The 15,667-nt window shown below is 38.5% G+C and overlaps 1 protein-coding gene across 1 annotated transcript in view; it reads left to right on the top strand.

Annotated features, from left to right (window-relative positions):
* Positions 1-15,667, top strand: part of EDIL3 (EGF like repeats and discoidin domains 3) — a 262,647-nt gene that overhangs the window by 63,892 nt on the left and 183,088 nt on the right. The window contains exon 2 of the mRNA XM_034072882.1: positions 1,941-2,069. Within this exon, the coding sequence (XP_033928773.1) occupies positions 1,941-2,069 (129 nt within the window). The remainder of the gene's footprint in view (positions 1-1,940; positions 2,070-15,667) is intronic.

Genomic DNA, 15,667 nt, shown 5'->3' with positions numbered 1-15,667 from the left:
TCGTGAAAGCAGCTTAAATCTGAAGAGTAAAATTAAATAAAAATAGCCTAGAAAACTAACCCACAAATAGAGCGTTTTGCAACTGACACACAGAATTCATAAAGGCAGTTTTGTGCCTTTATCCGTTAAATTTCTCAAGTGATTGTTAGATTGGAATTATCACAGCAGGCACTAATCTGAAGTCTATCCACCAGAAAGGCATTTAAAATAATTCGAGGTCCATTGCCAACACTGTAGTCAAAAATGTATTATAATGTCTGACATAAACAAGTGGATTTCTGTAACTCTTTACAATTACATGGCAAAAGGCTGTCAACTTTCAATTTAAAAATGACACACAAAAAAGGTAGTTATTTTTTAATATTTACCTACCAGCAGATGTTTTGCAGATGCAAAAATTGTGCAAAACCGTGCTGTGCAAACTAATTTTAGTGTTAAAACCAGTAGTGCACAGATCCATCAAAGCTTGAGATAAATAAAAAAAAATAGAGAAATACATATTTAATTAGCTGAGAGAAAAATATTACATTGAAGCTGACCAAAGCCTAGGGCATTCTTTATTATTGCTTCCAGTTTTTCAGCTGGGGACACCATACAATCCTGTATTTCTTTGTATCTATAGAACTGTGATAAGGAGGGATTCTTTAAAATCATTAAAACTGAGGAATTGCAAGAGTTGAACAGACACTCCGTTCTCTTTTATATCTCCTTCTAAGGGGTGTTTTGAATAATCCTAGATAGGAAGTCACAATACTGTGTTGTACACGTTGGTAATGTTGGACACATGTGCAAGTTCTGTCCATATCAAGCAGCCCTGTGGAGCATCTTTCAGAGCTTGCCTGTTTCTGCTGTTGGTCACCTTGATGCTAGTTAACTGAGTAGGGTGAAATTACTGAAGAGCAATTGAAAAATGGACAAAATCTGCTTGTTCAGGCAGGCTGATGTTACCCATTGTGCCAGTGCTTGTCCTGTGCTGCAGTGAGTTTTGAAGCATAGCTAGTCCATAGCATAGTTTTGAAGTGAGGCATGGCTCTGTTTCTAACTGATTTGTTCTGATTCAGCAATCAAAATGAGTTATGGGAGACTTTTATATACTTCCTTGGAATATGAAGGAGACTGTCAAGGAGCACTGGAGGGACTGTGGCTACTCAGGTCCTTCAGTCTCCATCCCTGCCATGGAGTTGATGGGTCACAAGTCATAGTGAAAGCTTCCCTCAGGCACTGTGTGAACATGCAGCAGCTCCAGTTAAAGGGTTCCAGATCAAATATTGTTAACTGGCTAAAATAGAATTGCTCAAATGACTTTAGTGGCTTTATTTACTTTGTACTGTCAAACTTCATCCTGGGATCACACATAATTGGTCTTTGTATGAATGACATAAAGACAACACAGAAGCACACTATTGGCCTGAATGCCGTGCTGTATGTTCAGCAGAAATACAGCTGCATGCCAGTGGCTGGTCTGGATCAGATCTGTGCCACTGAATGATTTAAGAGTGTCTAAGTCTGGAGCACATGATGATGTAACCACAGCCACAGTTCTCTGCTTGCAGACTAGGTGGTAAGTCGATAGCCTGAACTGAAACCACCATTCAATTTTTCAGATCGTGGGGAAATATCTTTCCAAGTATATATCCTGAATGATTTCGAATGAGAGAAAGCAAAAAATTAATTTCTGTTAGGTTTTACTTTTCAAGTAAATAGCTGTCAGTGCATCTGAGAGTTTCACATTTGATGAAGTAAAAGGCTAGTGGAAGATGATTGCACAGGGGTTTGCTGTTAAATAAATACAAAATGGAATTAACCAAAAGGTATCCAAAAGACACAGAGCTAGTAATTCCTTTCTGTTCTTGGTTATTAGCCATTTGCCATACTTGTAGCTTGTGCATAACTTTTTGAGAGTTTTGTAAAGGAATCTCTGTTTTTCTTTCACTCCATAGGGGATGCATGTGACTCCAACCCATGCAAAAATGGTGGCATCTGTCTGTCAGGGCTGAATGATGACTTCTACTCATGCGAGTGTCCTGAAGGCTTCTCAGACCCCAATTGCTCTAACGTTGTGGAGGTTGGTAAGTGCAAACTTTAAATGCTGAAATAATTGTCTGAGTATCCTGATAGTCTGTGGCAGGCCAACCAGTGACTGTGTCTACAACATTTCATGTAGTCCTGTGGTCATTGCATTGTTCGTTATTGGTTCCTTAACCTTATCTCTACATCATAGATATCTGTGCCATAATTAGCAGTTAAACCAGTATCTGATAAGTGTATCTGCAGAACATAATCACGCAGAAAAGTTCAGTGCTGTGCTTCACAAAAAGAAAAGGTCGTAGTTGTGCTTAAAATTACCAACATTTCTCAAAGATCAATGTAACTGGATATTTCTATATATCCTTCTGCTGATCAATGACCGTTTATTTAAACCTTGGTTTCTCATAGTTCTATGCTGAAGTCCAGACTAAATAGTAATTAATTACTTAAACAAGTGAAATTACAGAAACAGTATAGGAGATACCAGAATAGCACATAGTAGTCACTTGTTTGAATTTTAAAACAAATATCCATCTGGATGTTGCAATTATTCATTATATGAGTGCATATAGTGTAAGTCAAATGTAGTGAAATTTTGTGATGTGCATTCGGCTCAGAGTAAACATAAATATGAGTGGTAGTTTCAAAAGGTCAGGTCAGATCAAGCCTTCATCTTAAGAATACTTAAGGGTAAAGTCAGAGTGCAAAGGAAAAGCTGATAGAGAGCTCATTGTGTCACAGGCCATCCCATTGTTTTCAAAGAAACAGGAGACCTGCAAGTTGACCAAGCTCTCATCCCAAAGAAGGTATAAAAGTATGTGTGGTAGAAGAAAACAATAAATAGACACTACTGCTGAAATAGGTACATTTTCTATCTCTTACTTGGGAGTTGCAGGAGTTAGAATAGGAAGGTAAAAGATACAGAAAAGCACTGCCTTAGAGAAGAGATGGCAGTGTCTTTTATTCTGTTCAATCAGGAATATACACAAAAAATTCAGGTTCTGTGACAGTATCTCTTATCTGAAGGCTCTGTCTGCATTTCTTCGGCTGACAGCCAAAGTACTTGAAAGCATTATGACCCTCCAGGTATTTCATATCGTACATCAATGTCTGTGATTCATCAGCCTGGGTTATGCTGACAACCTTCAGTCTGTGACAGCTGAATAGTGCTCACACATGTTGCTTCTGCTGGCTGTACTGCAGGACACCAACCTCAGACAGAGGGGCAGTGCCAGCGGCCTTGCTGCTGCAGATGTCTCATTGAAACTGTCACAGCCTAAATCTGCATGCTTTTTGGTTTTTTGATAAATAAATAAAGACGACACTGGCATAACCTGAAACAGCTGTTCTGGGGGCTAAGTATGTTTCTTTGTCATGAGATAAGGTGAGCAGAAGTAGTTAGAAAGCTAAGGTTGGTTTGTTTTCCATTTTCCTATTCTGAAGATGATGCTGCCATTATTCTGGGAGTGAATGCTAAGTCTCCACAATGCAATTTTAAGGGACTTTGGATTAAATTTTATTTCCTTGACGATAACTTTTCTGCAGACAAATGAACTATTTCCTGTGACAGAATGCCCAACAACATGACAGACACCAACTGTCTTTGTGCTGTCATTATTTCCTGCCTGTAAAATGTCAGCATCTGGTTGTTACTCAACATCTGAATTGCCCAAGAAACTGCAGCCACCCAAGAAGCTGGAAGTCACTGCCTCAAGTTCCTGTTTTCCATCCCTTTCTCTACCATTTTTATGCATAGTTGAAGGGTCTGAATGATCCTACATCTACATGCAGCCCCTAAATGGAATAAACTTTATACACAAATCACATTCATTAGTACCTCTGAAGGAATCTGGGTGCCTGTGAGACTTGCTGACATTCCTGCTAAGTTGTTTAGCATGAATATTATACAATTAATTACAATTATAATTGAATATTATGTTATTATTTAATTCTGCATTATGTTAGCTTTGTTGTTTAGTGTCATGGACTCCTTGGATCTATGTAACCTTGAAGAGCTAAGTGTTAAAAATAGGTTTGTTACTACTTTTTTCTTTTTTTAAAAACTTTTTTTTTATTGTGTTTTAAAAAACACATAAACCATGCATACCTTTTTTTTAAATTGCAGTAGATTGTTAGTACTCTGAGAAGAGTTCCTTGTATTGGATAATTTTTGTATGTATCCCATTATCTTTGTGTCATAGTTTAAGTGCAGTCAGTAGCTCAGATCCACGCAGCCCCCTCTCTCACTCCCTGCTTTCCTCCACCCCCCCCCCCCCCATTCTCTGACAGATGGGGAGGAAAATCGAAAGAATATAACTCCCACGGGTTGAGATAAGAACAGTCCAGTAGCTAAGGTATAACACAAACCACTACTGCTACCACCAATAATAATAATGATAAGGGAAATAACAAGGGGAGAGAATACAATACCACCCATCGATACCCAGCCCAACCAAGCAGTATACTAGCCCTTCTGGGTAACCCTCAGCTTACATCCTGGGCATGACGTGCTGTGATATGGAATACCTCTTTGTCTAGCCTGGGTGAGGTGTCCTGTCTCTGCTTCCTCCCATCCTTCCCTCCTCCCTGGCAGACCATGAGACTCAGAAAGTCCTTGGTCAGAGTAAACTTTACTGAACACCAACGAAAAACATAGGTGTTATCAGTGCTGTTCCCAGGCTGAAAGTCAAAACCATAGCACTGCACCAGCTAGTAAGAAGGAGAAAAATGACTGCTGCTACTGAACCCAGGACAGACATCTAAACCTGTTGAATTCTTCTTTGTCACAGAATGAGCTCCAGGTCTGCCTAGAGCAGGATCTGAAATAGCATACTTTGTATAACCATCTATAACAATATGCATGTTAGCTTATTGTTTGGTGTGGGGGTTTGTTTTTGTGTTATCAGCACTGTTCCCAGACTGAAAGTCAAAACCACAGCACTGCACCAGCTATTAAGAAGGAGAAAAAATGACTGCTTCTGCTGAACTCAGGTCACTTTGCCAAATATAAAATCAGAGATCTGTATGTTCTTTTCTGATTCTTATGAAGAGTTGCAGAGCTTGTTAAGCTTTTAATATATACCAATCATTAAGATTTATTAGTAAGGTACATGAGTTAATAGCTCTTCTCTTTTGTTAAAAATGGGGTGATAGCTTAAGTGCAGTCAGTAACTCAGATCCATGCAGCCCCCTCTCTCACTCCCTGCTTTCCTCCCCCCCCCCCCCCCCCCATTCTCTGACAGATGGGGAGGAAAATCGAAAGAATATAACTCCCACGGGTTGAGATAAGAACAGTCCAGTAGCTAAGGTATAACACAAACCACTACTGCTACCACCAATAATAATAATGATAAGGGAAATAACAAGGGGAGAGAATACAATACCAAAAGACTTGCTTTCTTATTCCTTTAGTTTCTTGGCTAACACTGAGTAGTTTGAAATTTTTGAAGAGACCAGACAACCTAATTTCTCATGAAATTTAGACTTAAGAAATAAATGTTCTCAAAGTAATGCTCCTGTTTGTGTTGCCGTTTTATAGAATATAGTGTGAGCTTGGATTTTTATGCAGAAGGATGTGACTCCACAGTATGGAAAATAAAAATGCCAGAAGGAAGCTGATTCTTTAGCTTAAAAGGCAAATTGGTCTTTTATGAGATGATGATTCTGACATCCTAGGAAATTCAGATTAGAAGACTTTGGACTTCTTAAACAAAAACAATCAGATGGAAAACCTGGTGGTGTTCCAGTTAATGCAAGTTCTCCATGCAGTGCAGTTCCAGAGTAAAAGAAATAAAAAAAAAGTGAATATTGAAAACCAGAGACAGATGGACATTACTGTTTTTAGTTTCCCCTCTAAGTTATTTTCCAGATGTTTTTTTCAAAACTTTATATAAAGGGCTCGTTAAGCAGAGCAAAATTCATTATTATATGGAATTGCATTTTTCTCCCCTTGTATGTTTTACTTGTATTTAAAAAAATTAATTTGGGGTTTTTTGATACTTTAAAGAGTTGCAGTTCATAAACCCTTTTCCTTCAGTAATTAATATACTTATGCTCAAAAGTAGAAATGTGCCCACATGTTTCTCTGGATGAATGTAATCTTTCTAACTGGGAAAAGTTGCTATTCATAGCTGAGAAAATTTTCACTCTGTAACTCTTCTGTGATCTGATGCATTTGTATGTTTATTGCCTTTTTATTTAAAATCTCTGTTATTTGCTAAAGGGTGCAAGATCTGATTTTTGCTGTTCAGCACCCATTCCAGATGCAAAATTCTCTGAAATGTTTAAAATAGTGTGGAATAATGTATCTGCTTTACTCTCTTACCATTTTATCTGTGCAGTTCCAGAACACTAAATAGACTTTTTAAGATTTTAAACTGGAATATATGCAGCTAGCATTGTGTGAAGCAAATATGCTTTGTTCGTAAGCATGTTAGAGTCTGAGAACTGTTGGTGGAAGTGGGCACAGCTCTTAATCCAGAAGAAATGTGCTGGTATGCACCACATGAGATGTTGATGTTACTTTTCTCAGCACGGACAGAATATAGTTTTACCTGGGTAGGGAAATAACTATATGTTTTAATTGTTTTGGTTTATTGTTGGTTTAGGTTCTTTTTTGTTTTATTTATTGGTGCTTTTTTTCAATACATATGTAATTACAGGCGCTTCCTAATAAATTTATGGTTGAAAGTTTTTCCTATTAGGACACTAAATAAATGCAGGTTTTATTGCAAGGAGTAAAGAAAACAGGGGAATTACCCTAGATAATCCAATAAAATAGGAATCAGAATTTCAAATACTGAAGTTCGTTATTGAACTTCCATAAAAATTATCAGTGAAAATAAGGTGAAGAAAAATGTCCTATCAGTTCTCAGAGAAACACTTCCATTTGATAACCCTTAGGTGTAAGTTAATGAGTTATTGGGGTAATCTGGATAATGAATGAACTGAAATGTTGCTGCTGTATCCGAGCTCCGGTTGGCTCACAGACAGCCATCTGAAGGCTGTCTCACCATCCTCACCTCATGGCAGGGTAAGGTCAGCTTCTTGGTTGGATCTGTTGCTATTTAGCTGGACATGGCTGAGCTGTACCAGCTCAGGTCAGCTGTTAATAACCAGGCTGAAGGACACCAACTAGTTCCTCTCCTCTTTCTTCATTTACCTGGTGAATTATCTGATCGTTGTTCTGGGGGTAAAGACACTATGTGCTATTTGCTTATCTTTACCAGCACCCACAGCTGTTGGATCTTGGCACAACATGGGGAGAATTACAGCCATTCCAGTGTAGCACTAGATGTTACTCAGGAGCAGTTTCACACCTCAGCTATTTAATGGCAAGACAAGTTGGGCATCATTTTTCTTTTTGATTTGGCCCCAGAATGGATTATAAGAATTTAAATGAAATGCTGCCTATATGAAGCTGTGAGTTTTTCATGTTGTATTATAAGTGTACAGGTTTCTCAATTTAGTGGTGATATAAAATGATTAATAATAATTATTTATGATATCATATTAATGATCAAAATGATTAAGGCATGAGATTCCTTGCTGAATTATGGTTGCAGAATTAATATTTCAGATGTATTACTTGAGCTGAACACCTGCCTGAGAATTGCCATTGTACTATGAGTTAAGACAATCAATTTATTATTTCCTACGTAAAAAAAGAAGATATTAAAATGAATATTTTCAGCTGGTCCTCTCTGCTTATATCTATAATGCTAGAATACTAATTTGAGGTACAAACTCTCCTGTCATTTATATAATCTGATTCCACTGTAAACCAGGCAGTTCGGAAGTCTAGAAAAGCATGCCACACTTCAGCTTTCTAAGTATTTATGATGCTGTTCAGCTTCTGCATCTCTTCATGCATATTTGGTGCAAATATGCATAGTTGAACTCTCTTGCTCTATGTTTTTGACAAATATCTAATTCAAATATGTATGGATGTATGTAAGGTTTATTGTTTTTATCAAAAGTATGGGTACAAGACATGCATATATAATTTTCTTTGTTTATGTCTACGTATGTATAAAACTCTAATATCCTATGCTTTACTCCCTTCTTCCTAACAGACTGATGGAGTGGTCAGAATAGTCTGGAATTTTGCTATAGAAGAATTTTCTGCATAGAGAATGGGGCACAGATGCTCCGACTTCTAGTCTGCATGGAGGTGCTTCACACACTGCATTTCATGAAATTATGGAATCATAGAATCATTGAGTGATTTGTGTGAAAGGGGCCTTAAAGCTCATCTAATTCCAATCCCCCTGCCATGGACACCTTCCACTAGATCAGGTTGCTCCAAGCCCCATCTAACCTGGCCTTCAACATTTAATTAATGTACACTTCTTTCCGTCCCTCATCATGATGTGGATCCATCAGTGCATCCACAGAAATATGTAGCATAGCACACAACAGAGACATGTGTGTCATCTGGGTAATACATTTCTTATTCCTTTTTAACCACTAAAAAGAAATACAATTTGCAGCTATTTATGCTGTGTAGCATCCCTCGCTCAGGAAAATGGTATAAAGAGCAACATCTGTGTTCCAGAAGGAAAGTCCAAGATGATAGATCTTAGGCAGAAGCTCTTCCCTATGGGGATGGCAAGACCCTGGCACAGGTTGCCCAGAGAAGCTGTGGCTTCCCCATGCCTGGCAATGTTAAAGTCCAGTTTGGATGGGGCTTTGAGGAACCTGGTCTAGTGGAAGGTGTCCCTGGCCATGGCAGTGGGGATGGAACCAGAGAATATTTAAGGTCCTTTCCAACTGAAAACATTACATGATTCTTTGTTTCTAAGAAGGAGTTTACCCTCAACACAAGGTTACTGAACTATGGCTATTGAGCAGAAGAGAGATTGTTAAATGCTTGGTAGTTTGCTTTGGTGTCCCCTCTTGCTGCTAGTCGTTTGATCTTTCTATCCATCTCAGCTATCTGGAGTTACTAATACAGGACAGTTGCTTTTACAGCCCAGATTACCTCCTGCAAGAAATCTGGAGAGGGGCTTTTGACAAGGGCCTGTAGGGACAGAACAAAGGGGGAATGGCTTTAACCTGACAGAGGGGAGACAGATGAGATCTCAAGCAGTAGTTCTTTACTGTGAGGATGGTGAGGCCCTGGCACAGGTTGCCCAGAGAAGCTGTGGCTGCCCCATCCCTGGCAGTGCTCAAGGCCAGGTTGGACGGGGCTTGGAGCAACCTGGGGTAGTGGAAGGTGTCCCTGCCTGTGTGAGGGAGCTGGAACTGGATGAGCTTTAAAGTTCCTTCCCGCTCAAACCAGGCTGTGATTCTATGATTCTATAATCTGTATATGCCAAACTTTAGTTAGGAAAGCTAAGGCCCAATTGGAGCTAAACTTGGCAAGGGATGTTAAAGATAACAGGAAGGGATTCTATAGGTACATAGCGAATAAGAGACAGACTAGGGACAAAGTGGGCCCTCTCCTATCAGGAGAACTGACAGGGTGCTTGGTGACAGCCAGCATGGCTTCACCAAGGGGAAGTCCTGCCTGACAAATTTGGTGGCCTTATATGATAGGGCTACGCAACTGATGGACGGGGTAGAGCAGTTGATGTCATCTGCCTGGACTTGTGCAAAGTGTTTGACACTGTCCCACATGACATCCTTCTTTCTAAATTGGAGAGACATCAGTTTGGTAAGTGGACCACTCGGTGGATAAAGAACTGGCTGGATGGTTGCACGCAAAGAGTTGTGGTCAGTGGCTCATTGTCCAGCTGGAGACCAGTAGAAAGTGGTGTCCCTCAGGGATCAGAGTTGGGACTGCTCTTATTTTACATCTTTGCTGGTGACATGGATAGTGAGATTGAGTGCACCCTCACTCAGCAAGTTTGTCGGTGACACCAAGCTGTGTGGTTTAGTTGATACGCTGGAGGGAAGGAATGCCATCCAAAGAGACCTTGACATGCTTGTGAGGTTGCCTATTGTCAGCCTTACTAAGTTCAACAATGTGAAGTGCAAGGTTCTACACTTGGCTCCGAGCAATCCCAGGCATAGCTACAGGTTGCGCTGAGAAGAGATTCAGAGCAGCCCTGCAGAGAAGGACTTGGGGGTGTTGGTTGATGAGAAAATGCACATGAGGCAGCTTCAGTGTGAGCTCGCAGCCCAGAAAGCCAACCGTATTCTGGGCTGCATCAAAATGAGCGTGACCAGCAGGTCAAAGGAGATGATCGTGCCCCTCTACTCTGCTCTTGTGAGAGCTCACTTGGAGCATTGTGTGCAGTTCTGGTGTCCTTAACATACGATGGATATGGAACTGTTGGAAAAAGTTTAGAGGAGTGCCATGAGGATGGTCAGGGGACTAAAGCACCTCCTGTATGAAGACAGGCTGAGAAAGTTGGGGCTGTTCATCCTGGAGAAGAGAAGGCTGCATGGAGACCTCATAGCAGCCTTCCAGTATTTGAAGGGGTCCTACAGGGATGCTGGAGAGGGACTATTCATTAGAGACTGTAGTGATAGGAAAAGGGGTAGTGGGTTAAAACTTAAATGGAGGAAGTTTAGATTGGTATAGGGAAGAAGTTCTTTACTGTGAGGGTGGTGAGGCACTGGAAATAGGTTTCCTAAAGAAGTGGTAAATGTCCATCCCTGTCAGCGTTCAAGGCCATTTTGGACAGCGTTACAGAGTTTTGGACGATGTGGTCTTGTGTAATGTGTTGCTGCTGTTGTGTTGGCAGGGGGTTTGTAACTAGATGATCGTAAGGTCCTTTCCAACCTTCACTATTCTAAGATTCTGTGATTCTATGAAATACTTGTATATCTTGCTGTAACTCATAAAGATTAAAGTTGTAAGCAAAATGAGACTTCTGTTAGCTTCTGAATTGGTCTTGTGGCCTCTGACAGCTTGACACATTGTCCCATTTCTTGAGAAATGACAGAAGAACAACACATTGTGATTGCACTGGGGAGGCCAAAGAAAGTGTTTGCAAAGTTACTGAGTTGCAGCATCCAAATCCTGTTTGCCATTGAATGTTTTGCTAGTGAGTGTCACCAGGTTTTTCACCAAGATGTGGTGAAAGTATTGAGTTTTGACAGTATGTCAGACAGACAAAGAGAAAAGAAATGTTGATCCCAGAAATGGCTTGCCATGAGATTCAGTGAAAGGTTGGTGCCAAGAAGGGGTGCACCTAAGGAAAAGGTAATACATCATTACAAATGTACCAGAACATGAAAACTGAGATCTTTTTATGTTCAGTTCTTCTCCAACATTATAGTAATATATGCATTCATTAAAAAGTGCTTATTTCTTATTTAATTCACTTGTTGCAGTGCTTAGAGGTTTTGGAAGGATGAAATGTTCAGTTCCAAGATGTTTGTGCACAAACCAACAAGTGCATTTAATTAAGGTGAAAATGAGATTCTCAATGAGAACAAATACTGCTATTTGTACATTGAGTACAAATGTCAGTATTTTGGGGATCAGTGGAATATATACTTGTATAATTATTAATGTTATTTAAAAGCATCATAAAATCCAAACCACATCACCTTCAGATATTGAAAACCACTGTTTATGTTTAGTTCTGCACATAAAACCTGTGTTTTCATGGTAGGTGATTCCTTCCACTACTTTCTGCTGTTGAGATAGTATGAACTAATAACATTCCTACTGTTGCAAAGACAGTTATCATTGTTAGTATGGATTATTAACTACATAGATATGCCTGAGCAAAGGTCCTGAGAAGCTGCTGCAGCCCTGTGTTTCTCCGTGTGTGAGATGCAGCACAGTAAGGCTCTGAAATAATATGAAGACAGAGACATGCCAACGTGTTTAAGCTGAGAAACAGAGAGAGGTATGTCTTGGTTAGAAATTCTTATTACTTTCATCTCTCTCTTAGGTCAACTTTTTAATAGTGAGTTATATTATTCATTATGAACAGTCTAATGAGGCTGGAATTTAGTCTTCTATGATTAATTTTTGCAGATAGGAAAACTGCATTGTCAGTGTCATTTGATTTATTCAAAAATATTTCTGAATGGGCTATAATTTATAAGGGGAGCTATAATGTTCATAAAAAGAAAATATTTAATTTCGGTTTCTGCTTTTGCTGGCATGAAATAAGAAATATCTGCAGAAGTCATAAGCTTAGCTGAGCAATACATTAGCCTAAGTCAGCAATAAAAGTAAGCAGTGGATTAACTTTGTCCTCACTAGCGGTGTCATTAGGATCAGTCTTGGTTATATTGAAACAACAGACCCTCATCAACGCAGAATAAACAAAGCAATTAAGTATATCAATCTAAATGCAAGTTGTGGATACTTTCAAAATATCATTATGTTCATCACTTATTCTGTCAGGGTGGAAGAAGAGACCTGAGCAATCCAAAATGAAATAGATTAATTATGTTTCTAGTATTGCAACTGAATATATGAATTTCCAAAGACCATGGAATAAAGTTTCCTAAATAAGGAGTGTGAATATTAATCTAGCAGGATATGAGTCTTTATACCATTTAGAATTGGGATGTGTTAAGCATTGCTTTTCAGGGACCTTGCAGTTAAATACAGAAAGAATTAAATTACACAGTTCTTGTCTGGCTTTGCTGAAATCAAACTGATAGTAATAATTTTAGAGAAATATCTGACCCTTGTTTAGAAAAATAAGTACTAAAACTGCAATAATCTGCTTAATCAGAATTTAATTAAATGGTAATATTTTTTTATAATTCATTTTGTCACTGAATCTAATTTCATACTTTGTAACAAACATTATTGTATCTGTTTGTCTCAGGAGCCATGTGCATTCAAAAATGGTCCATTGTAGCTCCACTGTTCTTCTTTGACTTGTTATTCCTAAATCACAGACCTATTTGTTGCCTACCATTTACCTTTCTTTGCAAAGTTTTCTTGTCTACTTCAGCTCTATAGGGCTGATTGTCCTGTGAAACGTGATGTTACCAAATGCCTTTGGCCCTCCTAAGGAGAAAGCTACCTTTTCTATGCTGAAATGTTTTAGCTTGGTGGGACAGGTACTCCTGAAATCTACTGGTTTTGTGGGAAAGGAGATAGGACTTGAAAGCATGACTTTAAAAGTTTAGTTTGTTTGTACCTTTATTTTATAGTCTTCACTACTGTATTTGCATAGGAAGGAGACAATTTAGCTTTATAAAGACAGCATTTTTTTCATGTCATTACCCAGAGTAAGGAACTCAAAGTGGCCTGTCTGGTGAGAAATAGAGCAGCAAAGAAGGTGTTATTAGTAGAAAACAATAGTGATACATAATGACAACAGTCTACCTGATGAGAACAAAGTGATGAAGGGAGCTTGATTAAATCAAGGAATCATAGCAGTCTAGCAAAGCAGCTGAGAAGCACAAGAGAAGGGGAAGGAACTGATTCCACAGTTCAAGTGAGATTTCAGGAAAACTGAGTTTCCCTGATTACTAAATAGCATGTATAATCTGTAGAACTATATCATCTGTAGGGCTACACATTTACACTATTTGGTAGTACAGACGGTATCAGATAACTTGGAGAAGGGTCCTCAGACCCTTTGTCAGGGCAGACTGTAGATAAAGAAGCTAAGAATATGGGTTCTGTGCTTCAAGGAATGTAGGAAAATGTGCGCAGTTTATGGGCTTGTACAATAAAATCGCGATACATGGTTTGTGTAACTGCACTTATAAAAGAGTGCATTTAGCAGCTGATTTAAGCATTTTTGAAAGAACTGAAGAGCATTCACAGTACTTTTAAATTTTTTTTGTTTGTTTGTTTCTGAGGATTTTTCAATGTTTGGACCAGAACAGACAATTAAGAAATACAGTGTGACCTCCTATATATCATGGTATATCATCACACCCAAATATTGTTGCATGAAGTCCAAAGAGTCATACTAAAGCTTTGCATTTTTCAGGAAGGTTTCAACTGTGGTAGACCCAGAAAGAAGAGTGGGGTTTAGATTATGGAATTTGATGAGGTGACAGAAACACAGCTGACGTAGTTGTCATTCTCTTTGCTAGCAGTGGCTGGAAAATGCCATTGTTTTGATAATGCATATTTCACGGTAAATTTTTTTCCTCACTGTTTATTTGACTGCCATTGTGGTGCAATATATAGTTAAATCTTCAGCATCAGGTTTATTCTCAGTATGTAAATAGTAGTCAGGTGCTTCCTGTGTTTCCATCACCTGAGTAACTGAACTTTCTCTTATTTCTGATTATTTCCAGTGTTTCTCATTCTATTAACATTTCTTTGGTATTTTTAAGTCTTTGCTGAAATGTAGATACAAGAACTGAATACTTTAATCCTAATCTGTTTAAGCAGTGTTATAAGCAGTGTTATAAGAAGAATCCAACTAAGGTTTTTTTTAAGATTTTTTATTTCTTTATGTCCAAGAGTCTCATTTACTGTAGTATTTACTCCTAATATTAAAAAATACTGGGTGAGATTATAAAAAATGGACTGTATGACACACAGCAAAATAATTATTTGATCAGTGGTTAGATACAGTTTGCTGATGAGAAAGGATGGAGCAAGGAAAGATATTAGTCTGGTGTGCAATCATGCAGCAGAAACATTGTCATATATACAACTGCAATACAGCAAGGTGGACAAGGCATAGTATCAGCAGTGGTCCTGACTTGAAAGAGGAGGAGAGTGAGGGTACATTTAAACAATGTGTAAGATTGTGTAATTCAATGTGATGAGCACACAGAATATAGGATATAGAAATAGTTTAAAAAAAAATATTCCAGTAATAATGTTGATGAGTGAAAGGGTGAGAAGTACGAAACCCCATAGTGTTTTGAAATACACCAGAACTGATCAGCATTCTAGTGTCAGGAATAAGATGAGGGTTCTGCTTTTTTCCTGGACAACTACAGTAGTTAATTAGTTATTTAAAACCAAATACTAGTACTGCCTGTTCTTTAACATAGTGTGCTTTAAGCAAAACTGGATGAGAAACAGTAAGTTCTTCTGGATTGTTCTGGCCATCTTCAAAACATTCTTTGGAAGTGTGCCCTGAACGTGAACTCTTGTGAGTCTAGATGTATCTTTCGTTAATAAAACACCAGGCACAACTGGCATTATGGCAATAGCATTCTTATTGAATAGGTAATGGAAAAAGCAACCTATGGTAATGATACAAGTTGGTAGCAATCTATAAAGGTAATTTTACTGAAGAGCAGTAGATAACAGTCTCATACTTGAAAGAGGTGATGCAGACCACAGGACATGTGTGCAATATTCTTTTGAAAGGCTCATGAGAATCTTGTTCATCATCATGTTTTGGAGAGCTGGGAAAAGCTTGATACATGAACAAACTAAACAGTACCACTAGTATCATAGGTTGGAAACAAAACCCCACGCCACAGTGGTAATCCAAATGCTCTGGGATATTCATGGATTATCATGTTTGAAGATGTACAGAACACATAGAAAAAAATGGAACAATTTTATATCAAGTAAAAAAAAAGTAATTAATCTGCAAGATTTCCATCAGCAGTATTTTTGAAAAGCAGCTTGGACTTTAAAGTAAAAAACCCAACATCCATATTGCAGTGCAGAACAAACTGTATGGAAAACAGTGTTCAGTTTACTGTTCAGTTGTTATGGATAACATGGATTTACTATTAGCATGTTTCCCCTTAGTGTTATTAGGAAATAAACAAAGTCTGCAAT

This window comes from Melopsittacus undulatus, chromosome Z, assembly GCF_012275295.1.
Source record: "Melopsittacus undulatus isolate bMelUnd1 chromosome Z, bMelUnd1.mat.Z, whole genome shotgun sequence".
Classification (NCBI taxonomy): Eukaryota; Metazoa; Chordata; class Aves; order Psittaciformes; family Psittaculidae; genus Melopsittacus; species Melopsittacus undulatus.
This window is presented reverse-complemented; position numbering and strand designations above follow the sequence as displayed.